Source organism: Notolepis coatsorum (genome assembly GCF_963971535.1).
Source record: "Notolepis coatsorum genome assembly, chromosome: 1".
Classification (NCBI taxonomy): Eukaryota; Metazoa; Chordata; class Actinopteri; order Aulopiformes; family Paralepididae; genus Notolepis; species Notolepis coatsorum.
In genome coordinates this window covers 220,691,125-220,706,418 of record NC_140165.1, presented here as the reverse complement: position 1 = coordinate 220,706,418, position 15,294 = coordinate 220,691,125, and the positions used below count along the sequence as shown (strand labels likewise).

The following is a 15,294-nucleotide window of genomic DNA, read 5'->3' as shown; positions in this document are numbered from 1 at the left end:
CTGCATTTTCTTTACACACAGGAATCATCTCAACAATGTTTTGTTTCAGTTTATTACTTACCCGCAAATGTAGATGTGAGCATTGTCCGTGTGGATCTGCCTCCAGAGCTCCTCCTTGTTCTGCTTTACCAGATGCTGTACATAGACCTGCATAATAGAGAGAGGAAAGAGAGACAATGTGGTGCTAATTAAACACAATGCTTTGTGAAACCTTTCAACCATACGGTAATGTCATATCATATTGTAGAAATGTACCCTCTGCAGTCTTTCTGCCTGTCTAGCCATGCTGAGGTTTGGGGTGTGCAGGAGAGTAGGTAGTGGATAGTGGGTAGAGGGTAGTGCATAGTGGATGCATGTTGTTTTAACACTGTTCTGAGACAACAGACAAGTCATACCTTGTGCTCCTGGTCCCTGGAGAAAGCCACTCTGAGCTGGGATAGAACTCCAGTCTTCTCTGCCTCCTCCAGCTCCTCCTGGTACAGGTAATCCTCGTTCTTATGCCTGCAGCCGAAATACATCACCGTCTCACCGACCTCCTTCCCTGTATAAGGAAGCCATTATCCCAGTTAAGAATTTCGCCTTGCAGTCAGGAGTCTAGGCATATAATATACAGTACACAAAACACATAGAATATACAGTGCACAAAACACAGAATATACAGTACACAAAACACATAGAATATACAGTGCACAAAACGCATAGAATATACAGTGCACAAAACATATAGAATATACAGTGCACAAAACACAGAATATACAGTGCACAAAACATATAGAATATACAGTGCACAAAACACATAGAATATACAGTGCAGAAAACACATAGAATATACAGTACACAAAAACATAGAATATACAGTGCACAAAACATATAGAATATACAGTGCACAAAACATAGAATATACAGTGTGTAACTGAGGGGTTACAAAACCCTGACTGTATTAAAGATTGTGATAGATTAAACCACTGCTATGTATGTACTTTAATTACTGGCCAGACAGTACATCGAATAGATATGGTGGACACTCATAATAACACGGCATTGACAAAGAAATAGTATTTGAGGGTATTTTATTATTATGCAACATTAGGTTACAGAATGATAATTAGGGTCGCGCTTGTATGGCGAAGAATATGCATAAAGTCAGTCAGTAGCATGAGTCACTGGGAATAGCAGGATTCCTACGATGGGTACTAGGTTGACGCCACCTGGCGTATAATAGCAATTATAGAAGGCAACGCTGGTACCGCCTGGAGACACTGGGTTCCTCTCAGAGTTGTAAGGTCTAGAGGATAGAGGAATGTTCGGATACTCAGTCTGATTCAATGAAGAATAAAGGGACTCCACGTACAGAAGTCAGTCCTTGTAAATCCAACGATCAGCAGCAAAAGCAATAACTGTAATCCAATGCTCGATAGCAAACGATGATAGCTAGCCAGCCTCTGTCCATGAGGCCAGCCCGAGTGTAATCCTCACGAGGTTAAATCCCAAACGATAGTGGAAATCAACGAGGCTCTTCTCCGGGTAACACGTTCCAAATCAATATAATCCAACCAGTAATGGTTCTGCAATTGCCGCCGCTGGTTCTCCTGTGCACATGTCCAACGGTTCTCCGACTAGGCCTCCTCGGGTACTGGCACCAACGTATTTAGGCCACGCACCCTGGCTAAGGTTCACTAGCTAACACGAACGAACCGTTAGGTAATGCTACACACAAACGAACTGGGTTGCACGATATACAATAATGAACGACTATTTACTTCACATTAAACTAGGTCGAACTTGACGTTACTGCATTAAACTCTGACACTTTACTATTCTATTCGCACGTGTTCTCAACGCTCTGTTAGACGCACTGCTGTTCACTTCACTGTTACCGAACACAGACAGACTTTAGACGAACTGCTGCTGTGCGCACCTGCGCCGTATATATACTTAAGTGGTTATCTAGTCCCAAACCTCAGTTCTTGTCTGGAATCAATACGCTGTCTCCGGGCATGTTACGACATGCCTGGGTTCGTCTTTGAACCTGACTTTGGGGGCTTGCGGGCTGGCGCCTACGGGCGTTATCCAATAAGGAGAGCGAATATTACTATGGTTTGAACGCAGGTTTAAAAGGGATATACCGTGTATATATAAATAATATACAATGTATATAAAACAATAAATGTAGATTCTCAGCTTTAATCTGGCCCTTCACAACAGCCGCCTCCTAATTAGTCCGCACCTAATTAGTTAAGGGAGACAGATTAATAGTCCAGTCAACTGCTCAATATCTGTTGTGAGGAGTAGGGCAATCTACAAAGTCAGTGGGTCATGATCGTCATCAGGGGAGTCAGGGATCTCCGGCAACTCTATCAGCCTCGCCACAAGTCGGGTGTAAGTCCGCCCTTGAACTATGACTTCTGCCGCTCTGACCTTCCCATCGGCGCCAGTGATCACTTTGCTTACGCGGCCGGCCGGCCACATAGCTCGGGGTAGTGACTGGTCCATGATCATAACGACTGTGTCCACCTTCAGGTTGTCCCTGTCCTTGACCCGCTTCTGACGGGCTGGAAGGGATGGTAGGTAGCTTAGGAGGAAGCGGGCCCGAGACTGGTCGATCTGTGCTTGGCTGTGTCTCCACATCCTCCGTCTGTTCCTCTTGTTCGGTCTGTACCCCATCTGAGGAGGGGCCGGTTCCGGCCGCCCCATCAAGAGGTAGCTTGGGGTGCTGGGTTCGAGGTCAGCTACATCGCTTGGCGTGCAGCTGAGGGGGGTGGAGTTCGGAACTCCCTCTTCTTGAGCCCACGGTTCTCTCACAGGCTTCTCGTCTAATGTCAATAGCCTCTCAACGGGCGGTACGAGAGAGTGGCCTGTGTCGCTCACCTTTGTGTGCAGGCAGCGTGTAGACGTGGGTTGGCTGGCAAGTCCGTAGAGGGGGCCCTGGAGCGTCCACCCCAGTCGGGTCTGAACCGCGACTGGGCATCCTTTGGGTCCAATGTGGGCCGCCTCGATTGGGACAATGAGGTCCGTGTGGTCGGAGCCTATGAGCAGGGTCGGTGTGGCGCCGTCGATGAGCGGTATAGGTAGTCTGCGTAGGTGCGCGTACTTCGCCATCAGCTGTGGGATGGGGTAGTTGTAGCTTGACAGACCTATGTCATGGCCTGTAAATGCCTTAGTGATGCTGTACCGCTTCTCGGGCTGCCCGACCGCTGCTATTGTGAATGAGACGTTCTTGCCCTTTATGGTTTTTAGGTCTCTCTGAATAGTGCGGATTGTCATTGTTTCTTTGGTACCCCGCAGGCCCAACTGGGCTGCGGCGGAAGCGAGGAGAGTCTTTTCTGACCCATCGTCTAGGACGGCGTAAGTGTCCAGGACCTTGTCCTCGTAGCTCAGGAGCACTCTGACCACTTTGATGAGCACTCGGGGGCTCCCGCTGTACTTGGGGTCTATGTGGAGCACTCCTGTTGGTCGGTTGCCTTGTCGGGCTAGTCTTCGCTTTTGGGCCTCGCACAGTGATGCGGTCAGCGGCGCCCTCCGTGTACGCCTTACGCCACTGATCAATTTGGCGTGGGGTCAGTGTCTTGTATTCGTCGCACTGTGCCAGCCAGTGTCCGCCGTCGCAGTAAGTACATGCGATCTTCAATTCCTCTTCGGCGGGGGTGTTGAGGCTGGCCGGTGGTGACACCGCCTCGGCCTGGTACATCACCGTGACGGGCCTACTTTGGTTTCCTGACGAACGCTTGTTGCTCTCATGCAGGACATCTAGGTGGGCGCCGTCACACTTGCCGCATCTTTTCTTCAGGCGGCAGTCGGCTGCCATGTGGCCGCGTGCGCAGCGGAAGCAGCGGCGTTTGTCCTTAAGCCACTGGCCTATTTCGGCGGTGGTTAGGTCTTTGAAGGCGTCGCACTGTGACAGCTGGTGCTCACTGTCACAGTACTGACAAACAGCCTTCCACTTCTCCTTGACGTGGGGGTTGTGGCTCGTCTGCCGTGACTCAGCCTCGGCTTGGTGCATCACGGTCACGGACCGGCGGTTGTCGTTGAACCTTCTCGGTCCATCTTTGGGGTCAGAGCCACCCCACACGAACGTGTCTAATCGTAGACTGCTGACCTCCCTGGCGAGGAAATCAGCCAGGTCTAGGAGGGATGGTTCTGGGCCGTTGGGGTCATGGTTGTCTCTCTGCCGCCGAAAACGCTCTTGACGGGCTGGAGGGAGCTTCTCCAGTATCCGCTCCACGTTAGAATTTGCATACAGTTCATATCTCCCCTTCTCCTTTTGGGACCCCAGCATCCCCACGAGGGATTGTACCTTGATAGAGAGGTCATCCAGTGCTCTATTGTCTTTGGCTGGGGGGAGGCGGTCGATATCTCGTATTTCTTGGATCACGTAATCCCATATGCGTCCATAGCGCGCGTCGAGGGCCACCAGAGCATCTGAGTAGGGGGTTCTTGAGTTCGAATATGCCAGCGCTATGTTATGCGCTCTGGGCACTTTGAGATGCTTGAGAAGGATGGCATATATATACGACTCGTCGTGGACATCGGACATTAGTCTCTAAACACATGCGTAATTCTGTGTACTGTGCTCTGTCCTCGCGCGTAAAGTCTGGGAACGTCGGTGTTCCAAGGTAAGATGCCATGGATGGCTGGGACACCGATGCGCGTAGGGGGAGAGGCCTCCTTGGCGAGTCTCCCCGTACGTGGGGTCGTGGGTTAGTGCTGGGTGGGTACCAGAGGCCGGGCCCCCAGGTACTGCTCCTTGGTGCTGACTGTGTATTAAACTCACCCATGGGTTGGATCGGGGGTTTGTAACGCAGTGGCTCGGGGCTGAGGTCGGGGCTGTACTGGGCCTCCTGGTCAAAAATAGGTTCGTGCTGGTGGGCTTGATGTCCTCCCCCGTCCTCCGCTAGGTCCTGGAGTCTCTTAGTTAGTTTCTCGGCGACGTAGGCGGGATCTTCCCGTCGGCTGGGTCCCGTATAGACCGGTCGGGGAGGGGGCTCGGCGACGTGAGCAGGTTCTTCCTGCTGGCGGGGTCCCGTATAGACTGGTGGGGGAGGGGGCTCGGCGATGTAGGCAGGTTCTTCCTGCTGGCTGGGTCCCGTGTAGATTTGTCGGGGAGGGGAAGGTGCCCTCGACCCGTGTCGTGATGATCTCCGGGAGCTCCGGGTGGAGGAGTGGGGAGTCGCCCTCTGGAGCAATTGCTCCATCGTCTGCGCCTGCCACCGGTCTCTTTCCGTCTCGCGCTGTGCATTGGCGACGTCGCGCTGTGCCTCGCGTTGCGCGTTGGCGCGGTCTCGCTAAATGTTTTCTTCAACCTGGAGGCGCCTCTCTTCCAGTCTGATGGTCATCGCTGTGTCGGCCTGGAGGCGACTCTCTTCTAGTCGGATGCGTTCTCGCTCGTTCTGTTGTTGCGCTTGGAGGCGCTCTCGTTCCACTGCAGAGTGTTCGCGCTCACTAAGTGTCTGTGCTTGGAGACGGTCGCGCTCACCCTGGATACGTTCTCTTTCGGTTGAAGCTGTCAGCGTGGCGATTAAGGCTTGCGCTAGTCTCTGTTCAGCCTCGCTGGGGGATGACGCTGATGGAGGTGATCGGGCGCTGACAGGGCTTGGTGGAGACCTGTCCTCTTGGCGCGCTCCGAGGTCCATCTCTTGGGCGCTGCTTCTTGATTTCTCCCGCGCCCCGAGGTCCATCTCTTGAGCGCGGTACTCCTCTCTTGGTTGCGCGCCGAGGTCTGTCTCGGGTGCGCGCTCTTGGGTCTCTTGAGTCCCGGGGTCTATCCCGGGGGCGCTTTCTTTATCCTGGGGCTCTCCGGGGTCTATCCCGGTGGCGCTGTCTTTAGGTATAGTCACGTCATGTCCCGCTTGGTCCCCCCCATGAGCTAAGTCAGTTTCGTTTGAACTAGGGCTGCAACGATTAGTCGACATAATCGACGACGTCGATTATAAAAAATCGTCAACGAGAAATTGTTGTGTCGATTAGTCATTAAAAAAAAAGAAAAAAAAAAACTTTGTGAGAGTGGCTTCTCAGGGTTCCAGACAACATCATAACATGATGATCCCATAGCAAATTTTGGACATTGAAAACATTGTTCCCCTGCAGGAGATGATGATCAGACTAGACCAGGGGTCTCAAACTCAATTTACCTGGGGGCCGCTGGAGGTAGAGTCTGGGTGAGGCTGGGCCGCATCAAATATTCCACAAAAAAAGGGTTTCAAGTATTCAAAAAAAAAGTACAACTGATCCAATCTTCTCAATCTTTAGCAATAACATTTCAGAACATGAACAGTTCTTCAGAACATGAACGGTTCTTCAGGCTTCTCAGTGGTGTCAGTGGACTCATCCACAGCTATGGAAATGCACTGTGCATTTTCTTTATTCTATCACAAAGCTGTTTATAAAAAAAATAGGTAAAAACCATATTATGCGTTTATCAATAAATAAATGCCCCATATTTTTTTATAGATTGGGGGCCCCACATTTTTTAATAGATTGGGGGCCCACAAATTGATTCTTTCATGGGGCCCAGAATCTCCAGCTACGCCCCTGGCTGGGACTTTTTCCGTCCATTCACCTTTGAATTGCAGTCGACTTTTCTTTTACTGACCATCTTTGAAAATGCCATATTTTTCTGCTGGCTGCCTGCTGGCGAAAATAGGCTAATAGCTACATTTATCTCACAGAGATAAAACTGGGAGTGAGTTTACTGTAGATACGCAGCGCTGTCAACTCTGCTCCGACTTGAACTGACTGAAAGAGAGAGACGACATGCAGTCCGTGAAGACCCGCCCTACTCCCCTACTCTGCCTCTGATTCGCAGACTGTGGGTGAGGGGGAAAAACGCTGACGGGACACGTATGTGATTGGACCAGACTCGTACACAGACAGACGGTGGCAGTGCAGGCGGACAGCGCGCAGCACTGCTCGCAGAGGAGAGAGATAGCGAGGATGCATTTGCTTCCACTTTACTTGATATCATATCACTCCGGAATCACGTTTCAACCAAGTCACTAACATAACGTTGCTGTCATGAGCCTGCGCTATGGTAGCCTACAAGTGATCAAATAAATAAAACGTCCAACTCTCGCGCAACGACTCGGCAAACAGTAGTGCGCGGGCCGCATTAACACTACACTTTGATGTCCAGTAGGGGGCCGCAAAATATCATCCCGCGGGCCGCAATTGGCCCGCGGGCCGCGAGTTTGAGACCCCTGGACTAGACACAATACATTACACACGCACTCCTCTCACTCACACACAGCGCTCAGAGTAAGACACACACATACACACTCCTCTCACTCACACACAGCGATCAGAGTAAGACACACACACATACACACTCCTCTCACTCACACACAGCGATCAGAGTAAGACACACACACATTCACACTCCTCTCTCTCACACACAGCGATCAGAGTAAGACACACACACATTCACACTCCTCTCTCTCACACACAGCGATCAGAGTAAGACACACACACATTCACACTCCTCTCACTCACACACAGCGATCAGAGTAAGACACACACACATACACAAATTACACAGTACACACCTCTCACTCACACAGCGATCAGAGTAAGACACACACAAATTACACAGTACACACTCCTCTCACTCACACAGCGATCAGAGTAAGACACACACACACACACACGGACTCCTCTCACACACAGCAAACAAAAGTTATTTAAAGTACACTTCCACTTTAATTTGTATTATTTAATTTATTTATCTTGTTATGAGTGATTGCTGTATTGTTCTTCAAATACATTTTCATTTAAAGTGGCTTAAAGATCCAAATTCAAATGTTTCATGAGTCATTATTTTAATTTGCTATGGGATCATCATGTTATGATGTTGTTGTTTGGTCCTGACAAGAGTCTCAAAGTCTGGGGTGATGGTAGACAAGCAACTCTGAGGTCATGCTCCATGTCCAATCTGTTCCTCTGCTCTGTCTTCAGCTGGACCAGAGCTGAGAAGCCACTTTCACAAAGATAGGTAATTAAAAAAAAAAAAAAAAATCCTTTTTTTTTTTTGTTGTTGTTTACATTGGTTTTCGATTAGTCGACTAATCGAAAAAATAATCGGCAGATTAGTCGACTACCAAATTAGTCATTAGTTGCAGCCCTAGTTTGAACCCACTGGGGTCTCTACTGGAAGGGCCGACAAGTCGATAGGATTGGGCATGCTTAAACTATCCGTTTTATCCGTATTTAACGTCCGTTTAGATAAGCTAGGGGGTAAAACGAAAGCGAAGTCCTCCAGGTAGGGAGGTGGCTGACGTTTGCGCTGCGGGCGCTCTAGCTTGGGGGAGCCGTTTGGAGAGTGTCCACCGCTGGCCATATCAATATTAATATGATATTAAAGATTACCGATACCCTCCGGCTCGAAGGACCAATTGTAACTGAGGGGTTACAAATCCCTGACTGTATTAAAGATTGTGATAGATTAAACCACTGCTATGTATGTACTTTAATTACTGGCCAGACAGTACATCGAATAGATATGGTGGACACTCATAATAACACGGCATTGACAAAGAAATAGTATTTGAGGGTATTTTATTATTATGCAACATTAGGTTACAGAATGAGAATTAGGGTCGCGCTTGTATGGCGAAGAATATGCATAAAGTCAGTCAGTAGCATGAGTCACTGGGAATAGCAGGATTCCTACGATGGGTACTAGGTTGACGCCACCTGGCGTATAATAGCAATTATAGAAGGCAACGCTGGTACCGCCTGGAGACACTGGGTTCCTCTCAGAGTTGTAAGGTCTAGAGGATAGAGGAATGTTCGGATACTCAGTCTGATTCAATGAAGAATAAAGGGACTCCACGTACAGAAGTCAGTCCTTGTAAATCCAACGATCAGCAGCAAAAGCAATAACTGTAATCCAATGCTCGATAGCAAACGATGATAGCTAGCCAGCCTCTGTCCATGAGGCCAGCCCGAGTGTAATCCTCACGAGGTTAAATCCCAAACGATAGTGGAAATCAACGAGGCTCTTCTCCGGGTAACACGTTCCAAATCAATATAATCCAACCAGTAATGGTTCTGCAATCGCCGCCGCTGGTTCTCCTGTGCACATGTCCAACGGTTCTCCGACTAGGCCTCCTCGGGTACTGGCACCAACGTATTTAGGCCACGCACCCTGGCTAAGGTTCACTAGCTAACACGAACGAACCGTTAGGTAATGCTACACACGAACGAACTGGGTTGCACGATATACAATAATGAACGACTATTTACTTCACATTAAAATAGGTCGAACTTGACATTACTGCATTAAACTCTGACACTTTACTATTCTATTCGCACGTGTTCTCAACGCTCTATTAGACGCACTGCTGTTCACTTCACTGTTACCGAACACAGACAGACTTTAGACGAACTGCTGCTGTGCGCACCTGCGCCGTATATATACTTAAGTGGTTATCTAGTCCCAAACCTCAATTCTTGTCTGGAATCAATACGCTGTCTCCGGGCATGTTACGACATGCCTGGGTTAGTCTTTGAACCTGACTTTGGGGGCTTGCGGGCTGGTGCCTACGGGCGTTATCCAATAAGGAGAGCGAATATTACTATGGTTCGAACGCAGGTTTAAAGGGATATACCGTGTATATATAAATAATATACAATGTATATAAAACAATAAATGTAGATTCTCAGCTTTAATCTGGCCCTTCACAACACAGTGCACAAAACACATAGAATATACAGTGCACAAAACACATAGAATATACAGTACACAAAACACATAGAATATACAGTACACAAAACACGTTTTACTCTTATTGCACTTGAACCTGGGTTCTCTTGAGGTGGTTCTCTAAATCTATGGCTTATGGGGAATCTCTCATACGCTGATGGTGACAATTAGGATGTTTTTGACAGCTCTGTTCTGAGATCATCATTAATTTAAATTATTTGTAATTCATTTACATTTTATTAATTAATGGAGTAGCTCGGATGAAGATGAGTATTGTGTTCATCCATAGTTAAAGACCGTAGAGTACCTTCTGGTGATATTATCCCATTTACACACTCATATAATTGATTGGATTGATCTTTGGATTGATTTTTGGATTGACAACTGCAAATGGATGAGCTGTCCAAAACCCTTTCAAAACACTCAAACGGTTCTTCAGTGCAAGGGTTCAATTGTGCAGCCACAGTAGTGACAGCAGGAACTATGGACACCCCCCCTCACACACACACACACACCTGAATACCTTGTTCTTTAAGCCAGCCCCTCTCCTGGATGAAGCCCATGAAGGGAGCGATGCCGGTTCCCGGGCCGATCATGATGACTGGGTTGGTGGCCTTGAAGGGCAGACGGAACTGGGACTTGCGGATGTACATGGGGACCGTGGCCTTGTGGCCGTTATCCCCCACCGCCTTGTTCTTCAGCCAGTTAGTGGCCACGCCCCTGTTGAGGCGCCCCGTCTTCGTCTCGTACTCCACCACCACGGCGCAGATATGGATGCTGTTGGTGTGAACCTGCAGGCGGAGAGAACAGGACACCTTTAGAACACACGGGCGACCGGGGCGGCTGGGTAGCGCAGCGGACTAAGCGCTCGCCTACCACCGCAGAGACTCTGGGATCGAATCCAGCTGTCAGCGGTACCTCCGGCTTGGTCAGTCGTCCCTACTAACACAATTGGCAGTGTTAGCGGGTGGGAAGCCGGTGGGGTATGTATCCTGGTCCTTGTAAACAGCGACTCCTACTGGTCGGTCGGGGCGCCTGCTCAGCAGGGAAGGGATCTGGGGGAGATAGTGTGATCCTCCCACGCGTTACACTCCCCCGGTGAGAGTCCTCGCTGACAGGTGAAAAGAAGCGGTTGGCTGACTCCACATGTATCGGAGGAAGACATGTGGTAGTCTTCTCCCTCCCCAGGCCGATAGTAGGGGGCAGAAGTGCGCAACGACCAGGAAGGGAATTGGCATAACGACTAAATTGGGATGGGAGGGGGAAAAAATAGAGAAAAAGTAGATAAAAAAAAATAACACACGGGTGACGTAGTGGTGTGGTGGTTTACGGTAGCATCGTGACCTCACAAACAGGATGGTTCTGAGTGGTGTGGTGGTTTACGGTAGCATCGTGACCTCACAAACAGGATGGTTCTGAGTGGAGGCTGTGAGTGGTGTGGTGGTTTACGGTAGCATCGTGACCTCACAAACAGGATGGTTCTGAGTGGAGGCTGTGAGTGGTGTGGTGGTTTACGGCAGCATCGTGACCTCACAAACAGGATGGTTCTGAGTGGAGGCTGTGAGTGGTGTGGTGGTTTACGGCAGCATCGTGACCTCACAAACAGGATGGTTCTGAGTGGAGGCTGTGAGTGGGTTTCCTCCCACAGAGACATGCATGCTATGTGCACTCCTGCCATCGCTCAGGACCAAGGTACTGACATGGCAACTGGAGCCCACTGATTGAACCATATATTGAACTGGTCTTACACAATGTGCCATGCCCCGAGAACCAACTCTAGGGGGCAGAGTGGCTAACCATAGGCCACAATAGGGATGTGATGATACAATCTGTATTAATTTGATTGATGCTTAACATTTCTATATTTTATAGCCATGATTTCTCATATTTTATAGGTGACAGTTTTTCTGTGTGTGTGCGTGTGTGTGTGTGTGTGTGTGTGTGTGTGTGTGTGTGCGTGTGTGCGTGTGTGTGTGGCTGTATGGACTTCTGTAATGCAATTGAGGGAGGCTAGGGTGGGAATGTGGTTATGATTGTGATTTTATTTTCTTCCTGAGGAGACTCAGGTCCTTCAATGTTTGCAATAGACTGCTGCAGTCATTCTACCAGTCTGTAGTGGCCAGCGTCCTCTTCTATGCTGTTGCATGCTGGGGGGGCTACATCAACTCGAGGGACACCAACAAACTGAACAAGCTGGTGAGGAAGGCTAGCTCCATGGTGGGAGTCGAGCTGGTCAGACTAGAGGTGATGGCAGAGAGGGGGATGAGAATGAATCTGGCTGCCATCGTGGTGGAGAATCCCTCCCACCCCCTCTACGATGAGCTAGTCAAGATGAGAAGCACGTTCAGCCACAGACTCATACCCCCCCCCCCCGACACTCAACTAACCGCCTCGGCCAGTCCTTCATACCAGCGGCCATCAGGCTCCACAACAGTGGGCAGGGACTGCTGCCAGACATCAAACTAGAACTAATAGGAACCTAAAAAGGACAATAAGGGCCTTTTCACACCTGGCTCGTTTGGAGCCGTTGTTCCGAAACCTGGAGCGTTTACCCCCTATTTCGGTTCAGTTGGGCATATATGAACACAGCAATCACATTCTGTTGCGGAACAAAACAAGCGGGCCGAGACCACCTAGAGAGGGTGGTCTCGGCGCACTTCCAAACGAACCCGACGCGACTCGTACGCTGTGAGAATGCAATCGATTTAACAAACCGACACAACTCACTTGCCGTACTGTATACACGCTGCATGATGACGCAACGCACACGCGCCCTGGACTGTTCCATCAGAGGGGGGAGCTTCGGTGGCCAGTGTGAGTGGCTACAGACCACTGCACTTAAATATAAACATTAGTCTACCTGGAGACTCAATGAGGTAATTGTAGATGTCGCCATAAGACGTGTCTGGTCATTTAGTGGGATCATTGTTTCATTATCCTGTTCGGCTGAAAGGACACTGGCCACCGAAGCTCCCCCCCTCTGATGGAACAGTCCAGGGCGGGTGTGCGTTGCATCACAATCTGTGGGCAATCTGCGCATGTGCATGGGGGATGCTCTGCTTAAAAACTGGCTTTTTCGCTGCCGAATTAGTTCTGATCGATTAGGAATGGCTCACGCCGTGTTCAGGAGATTCTGGCGCATACAAGTCTATTCGATCATGTCTCTAGCACCCCCACAGCCGTATCTGCAACCACTTACATCACGGCTCTCATCCACATTCATTAATTTGCTCCCCCCGCTCTCCCCTCCCCGATTCAATGTAACGCGGAGATTCAGGGTTGGGGGGGGCACCCCAAAGTCTGACCAATGAGTGACAGTTTGCTCGCCTGTGCGTTTGTTTTGGTCCGCTGTTAACACAGCAGTGTGAACACAAACGAACTAAGGGACAAGTGCAACATTGTATCATTATAGTCCCAGTGTCTCCCTGAATCGGAACAAAGCAAACGAACTACAGGTGTGAAAACGCCCTAACACTACCTTATGCATACTGCACCTTATGTGAATACTGTATATTTCAGTTAGTTAATTATATTGATTTGTTATATGTCAATGTCCGATATTATCGGCCGATATTGGCATTAAAATGTAATAGCGAAAATGATCGGTATCGGTTTAAAAAAAAATATATATATATAGTTTTTTTTTTACATTTATTTAACCATTATTTACCCAGGCAAGCAAGTAAGAACAAATTCTTATTTTATTTATTGTCAAAAGTATGCATAATGTTGTGTTAATTCCACGACAAGAGATATGTACAGTAATGTTTATGACCTGAAATGATTCAATTTTTGGGGGGGGGGGGGGGGGGGGGGAAACCATGCATATAATCGGTATTGGTCGATATCGGTATCGGAATTTAAGAGTTGGACAATATCGGTATATCCGTAAAAAAGCCAATATCGAACATCCATAATTGTTTACACCGCTTGTTTTTACTACCTGTAACTCCCCTCCCCCCTCCCCCATGCTGCCTGAATTTCCCCAAGGAGATCAATAAAGGAATATCTTATCTTATCTTTTGTATTTGTATTTGTATATCTATTGTATTTTGTACTACAGATGGAAATGAGCTAATTGCTCAATTTGGTGCAATCTATCTTCTCTCGTGAATTGAGATTAATGTTTTTTTGTGCATGGTCCCTGGCAAAATAACAAATAGTAAATGGACTGCTTTATATAGCACTTTTCTCCAAAGCGCTCTATAACTTATGCCTCACATTCACCCACCGACGGCGGAGGAGACCATGCAAGGAGCCAACCTGCTCATCGGGAGCAGTTAGGGGCTAAGTGTCTTGCTCAAGGACACATGGATGCGCTGCTGGGAGAAGCCAGAATTGAACCGCAAACGTTCAGATTACCAGACGACCGCTCTACCTCCTGAACCTCAGAGTCCTGAACTCCATGAACCCCTTGAGTCTCCTGAACCTCCTGAACCCCATGAACCCCCTGAGTCTCCTGAACACCCTGAACTCCATGAACCCCCTGAGTCTCCTGAACCTCCTGAACCCCCTGAGTCTCCTGAACCTCCTGAACCCCATGAACCTCCTGAACCCCAGAACCCCCTGAACTCCATGAACCCCCTGAGTCTCCTGAACCCCCTGAACTCCATGAACCCCCTGAGTCTCCTGAACCTCCTGAACCCCATGAACCCCCTGAACCTCCTGAACCCCCTGAGTCTCCTGAACCTCCTGAACCCCCTGAGTCTCCTGAACCTCCTGAACCCCCTGAGTCTCCTGAACCTCCTGAACTCCATGAACCCCCTGAGGCTGGAGTTACACCTAGGCTGTTTTCGTTTCGTTTTTCAGGTGAGTTTCGCTTTCCAGAGCGCAACACACGTGGCAGCCGAGTTAGACATTCGTTTTGCACCTTGAGCGCTTTCGTTTTGTCAGAACGAGGCTTGGTCAGACCACAACGGATCTAGTCTCGAATTCAGCACTGAGCATGCGCGGGGAGGTAGTTACTCTCCCTCGTCCCCGCTGTCGTCCACACTCAGCTGTGAGAGAATTGTTGAATAGATACACAAATGTTCTAGAATGTTTGATTATGACATCATACTGTGACATCACAAATGTTCTAGAATGTTTGATTATGACATCATACTGAGCTGGACCTGTACTTTGTGACGTTATGTTATTTCGGGCATTCATAACATTATTTCGTGTGACTGTACATTGTAACTTTAACACAGCCCAGCTGTCAACTGTACTTTGTAATGTTATGTTATTTCGGGCATTCATAACATTATTTCGCGCGACTGTACATTGTAACTTTAACACAGCCCAGCTGTCAACTGTACTTTGTAATGTTATGTTATTTCAGGCATTCATAATTCAGCTGGCCTCCCGGCCACTGCCACTAAGCCTCTTCAACTCATTCAGAACGCAGCGGCCCGCCTGATCTCAAACCTACCGAAGTCGGCCCATGTCACCCCACTTCTTAGGGACCTGCACTGGCTCCCCATTGCTGCACGAATCCGCTTCAAGGCCCTTGACCTAGCATACCGTGCGGCAAAGGGAACTGCTCCCGCCTACCTCCGGTCAATGGTCTCTAACTACACACCCTCAAGACCCCTACGCTCTGCATCTTCTGGCCG

At 48.9% G+C, this 15,294-nt stretch overlaps 1 protein-coding gene across 2 annotated transcripts in view; it reads right to left on the bottom strand.

The window, feature by feature from the left end:
• The window catches only part of LOC311239347 (NADPH--cytochrome P450 reductase-like), an 85,429-nt gene that overhangs the window by 3,165 nt on the left and 66,970 nt on the right, over window positions 1-15,294 (bottom strand). For both annotated transcript variants that reach the window (XM_084327652.1, XM_084327653.1), the window contains 3 exons: window positions 10,221-10,488; window positions 396-541; window positions 62-147 (listed from right to left, as the gene is read on the bottom strand). In XM_084327652.1, coding sequence (XP_084183778.1) covers window positions 62-147; window positions 396-541; window positions 10,221-10,488 — 500 coding nt within the window. The remainder of the gene's footprint in view (window positions 1-61; window positions 148-395; window positions 542-10,220; window positions 10,489-15,294) is intronic.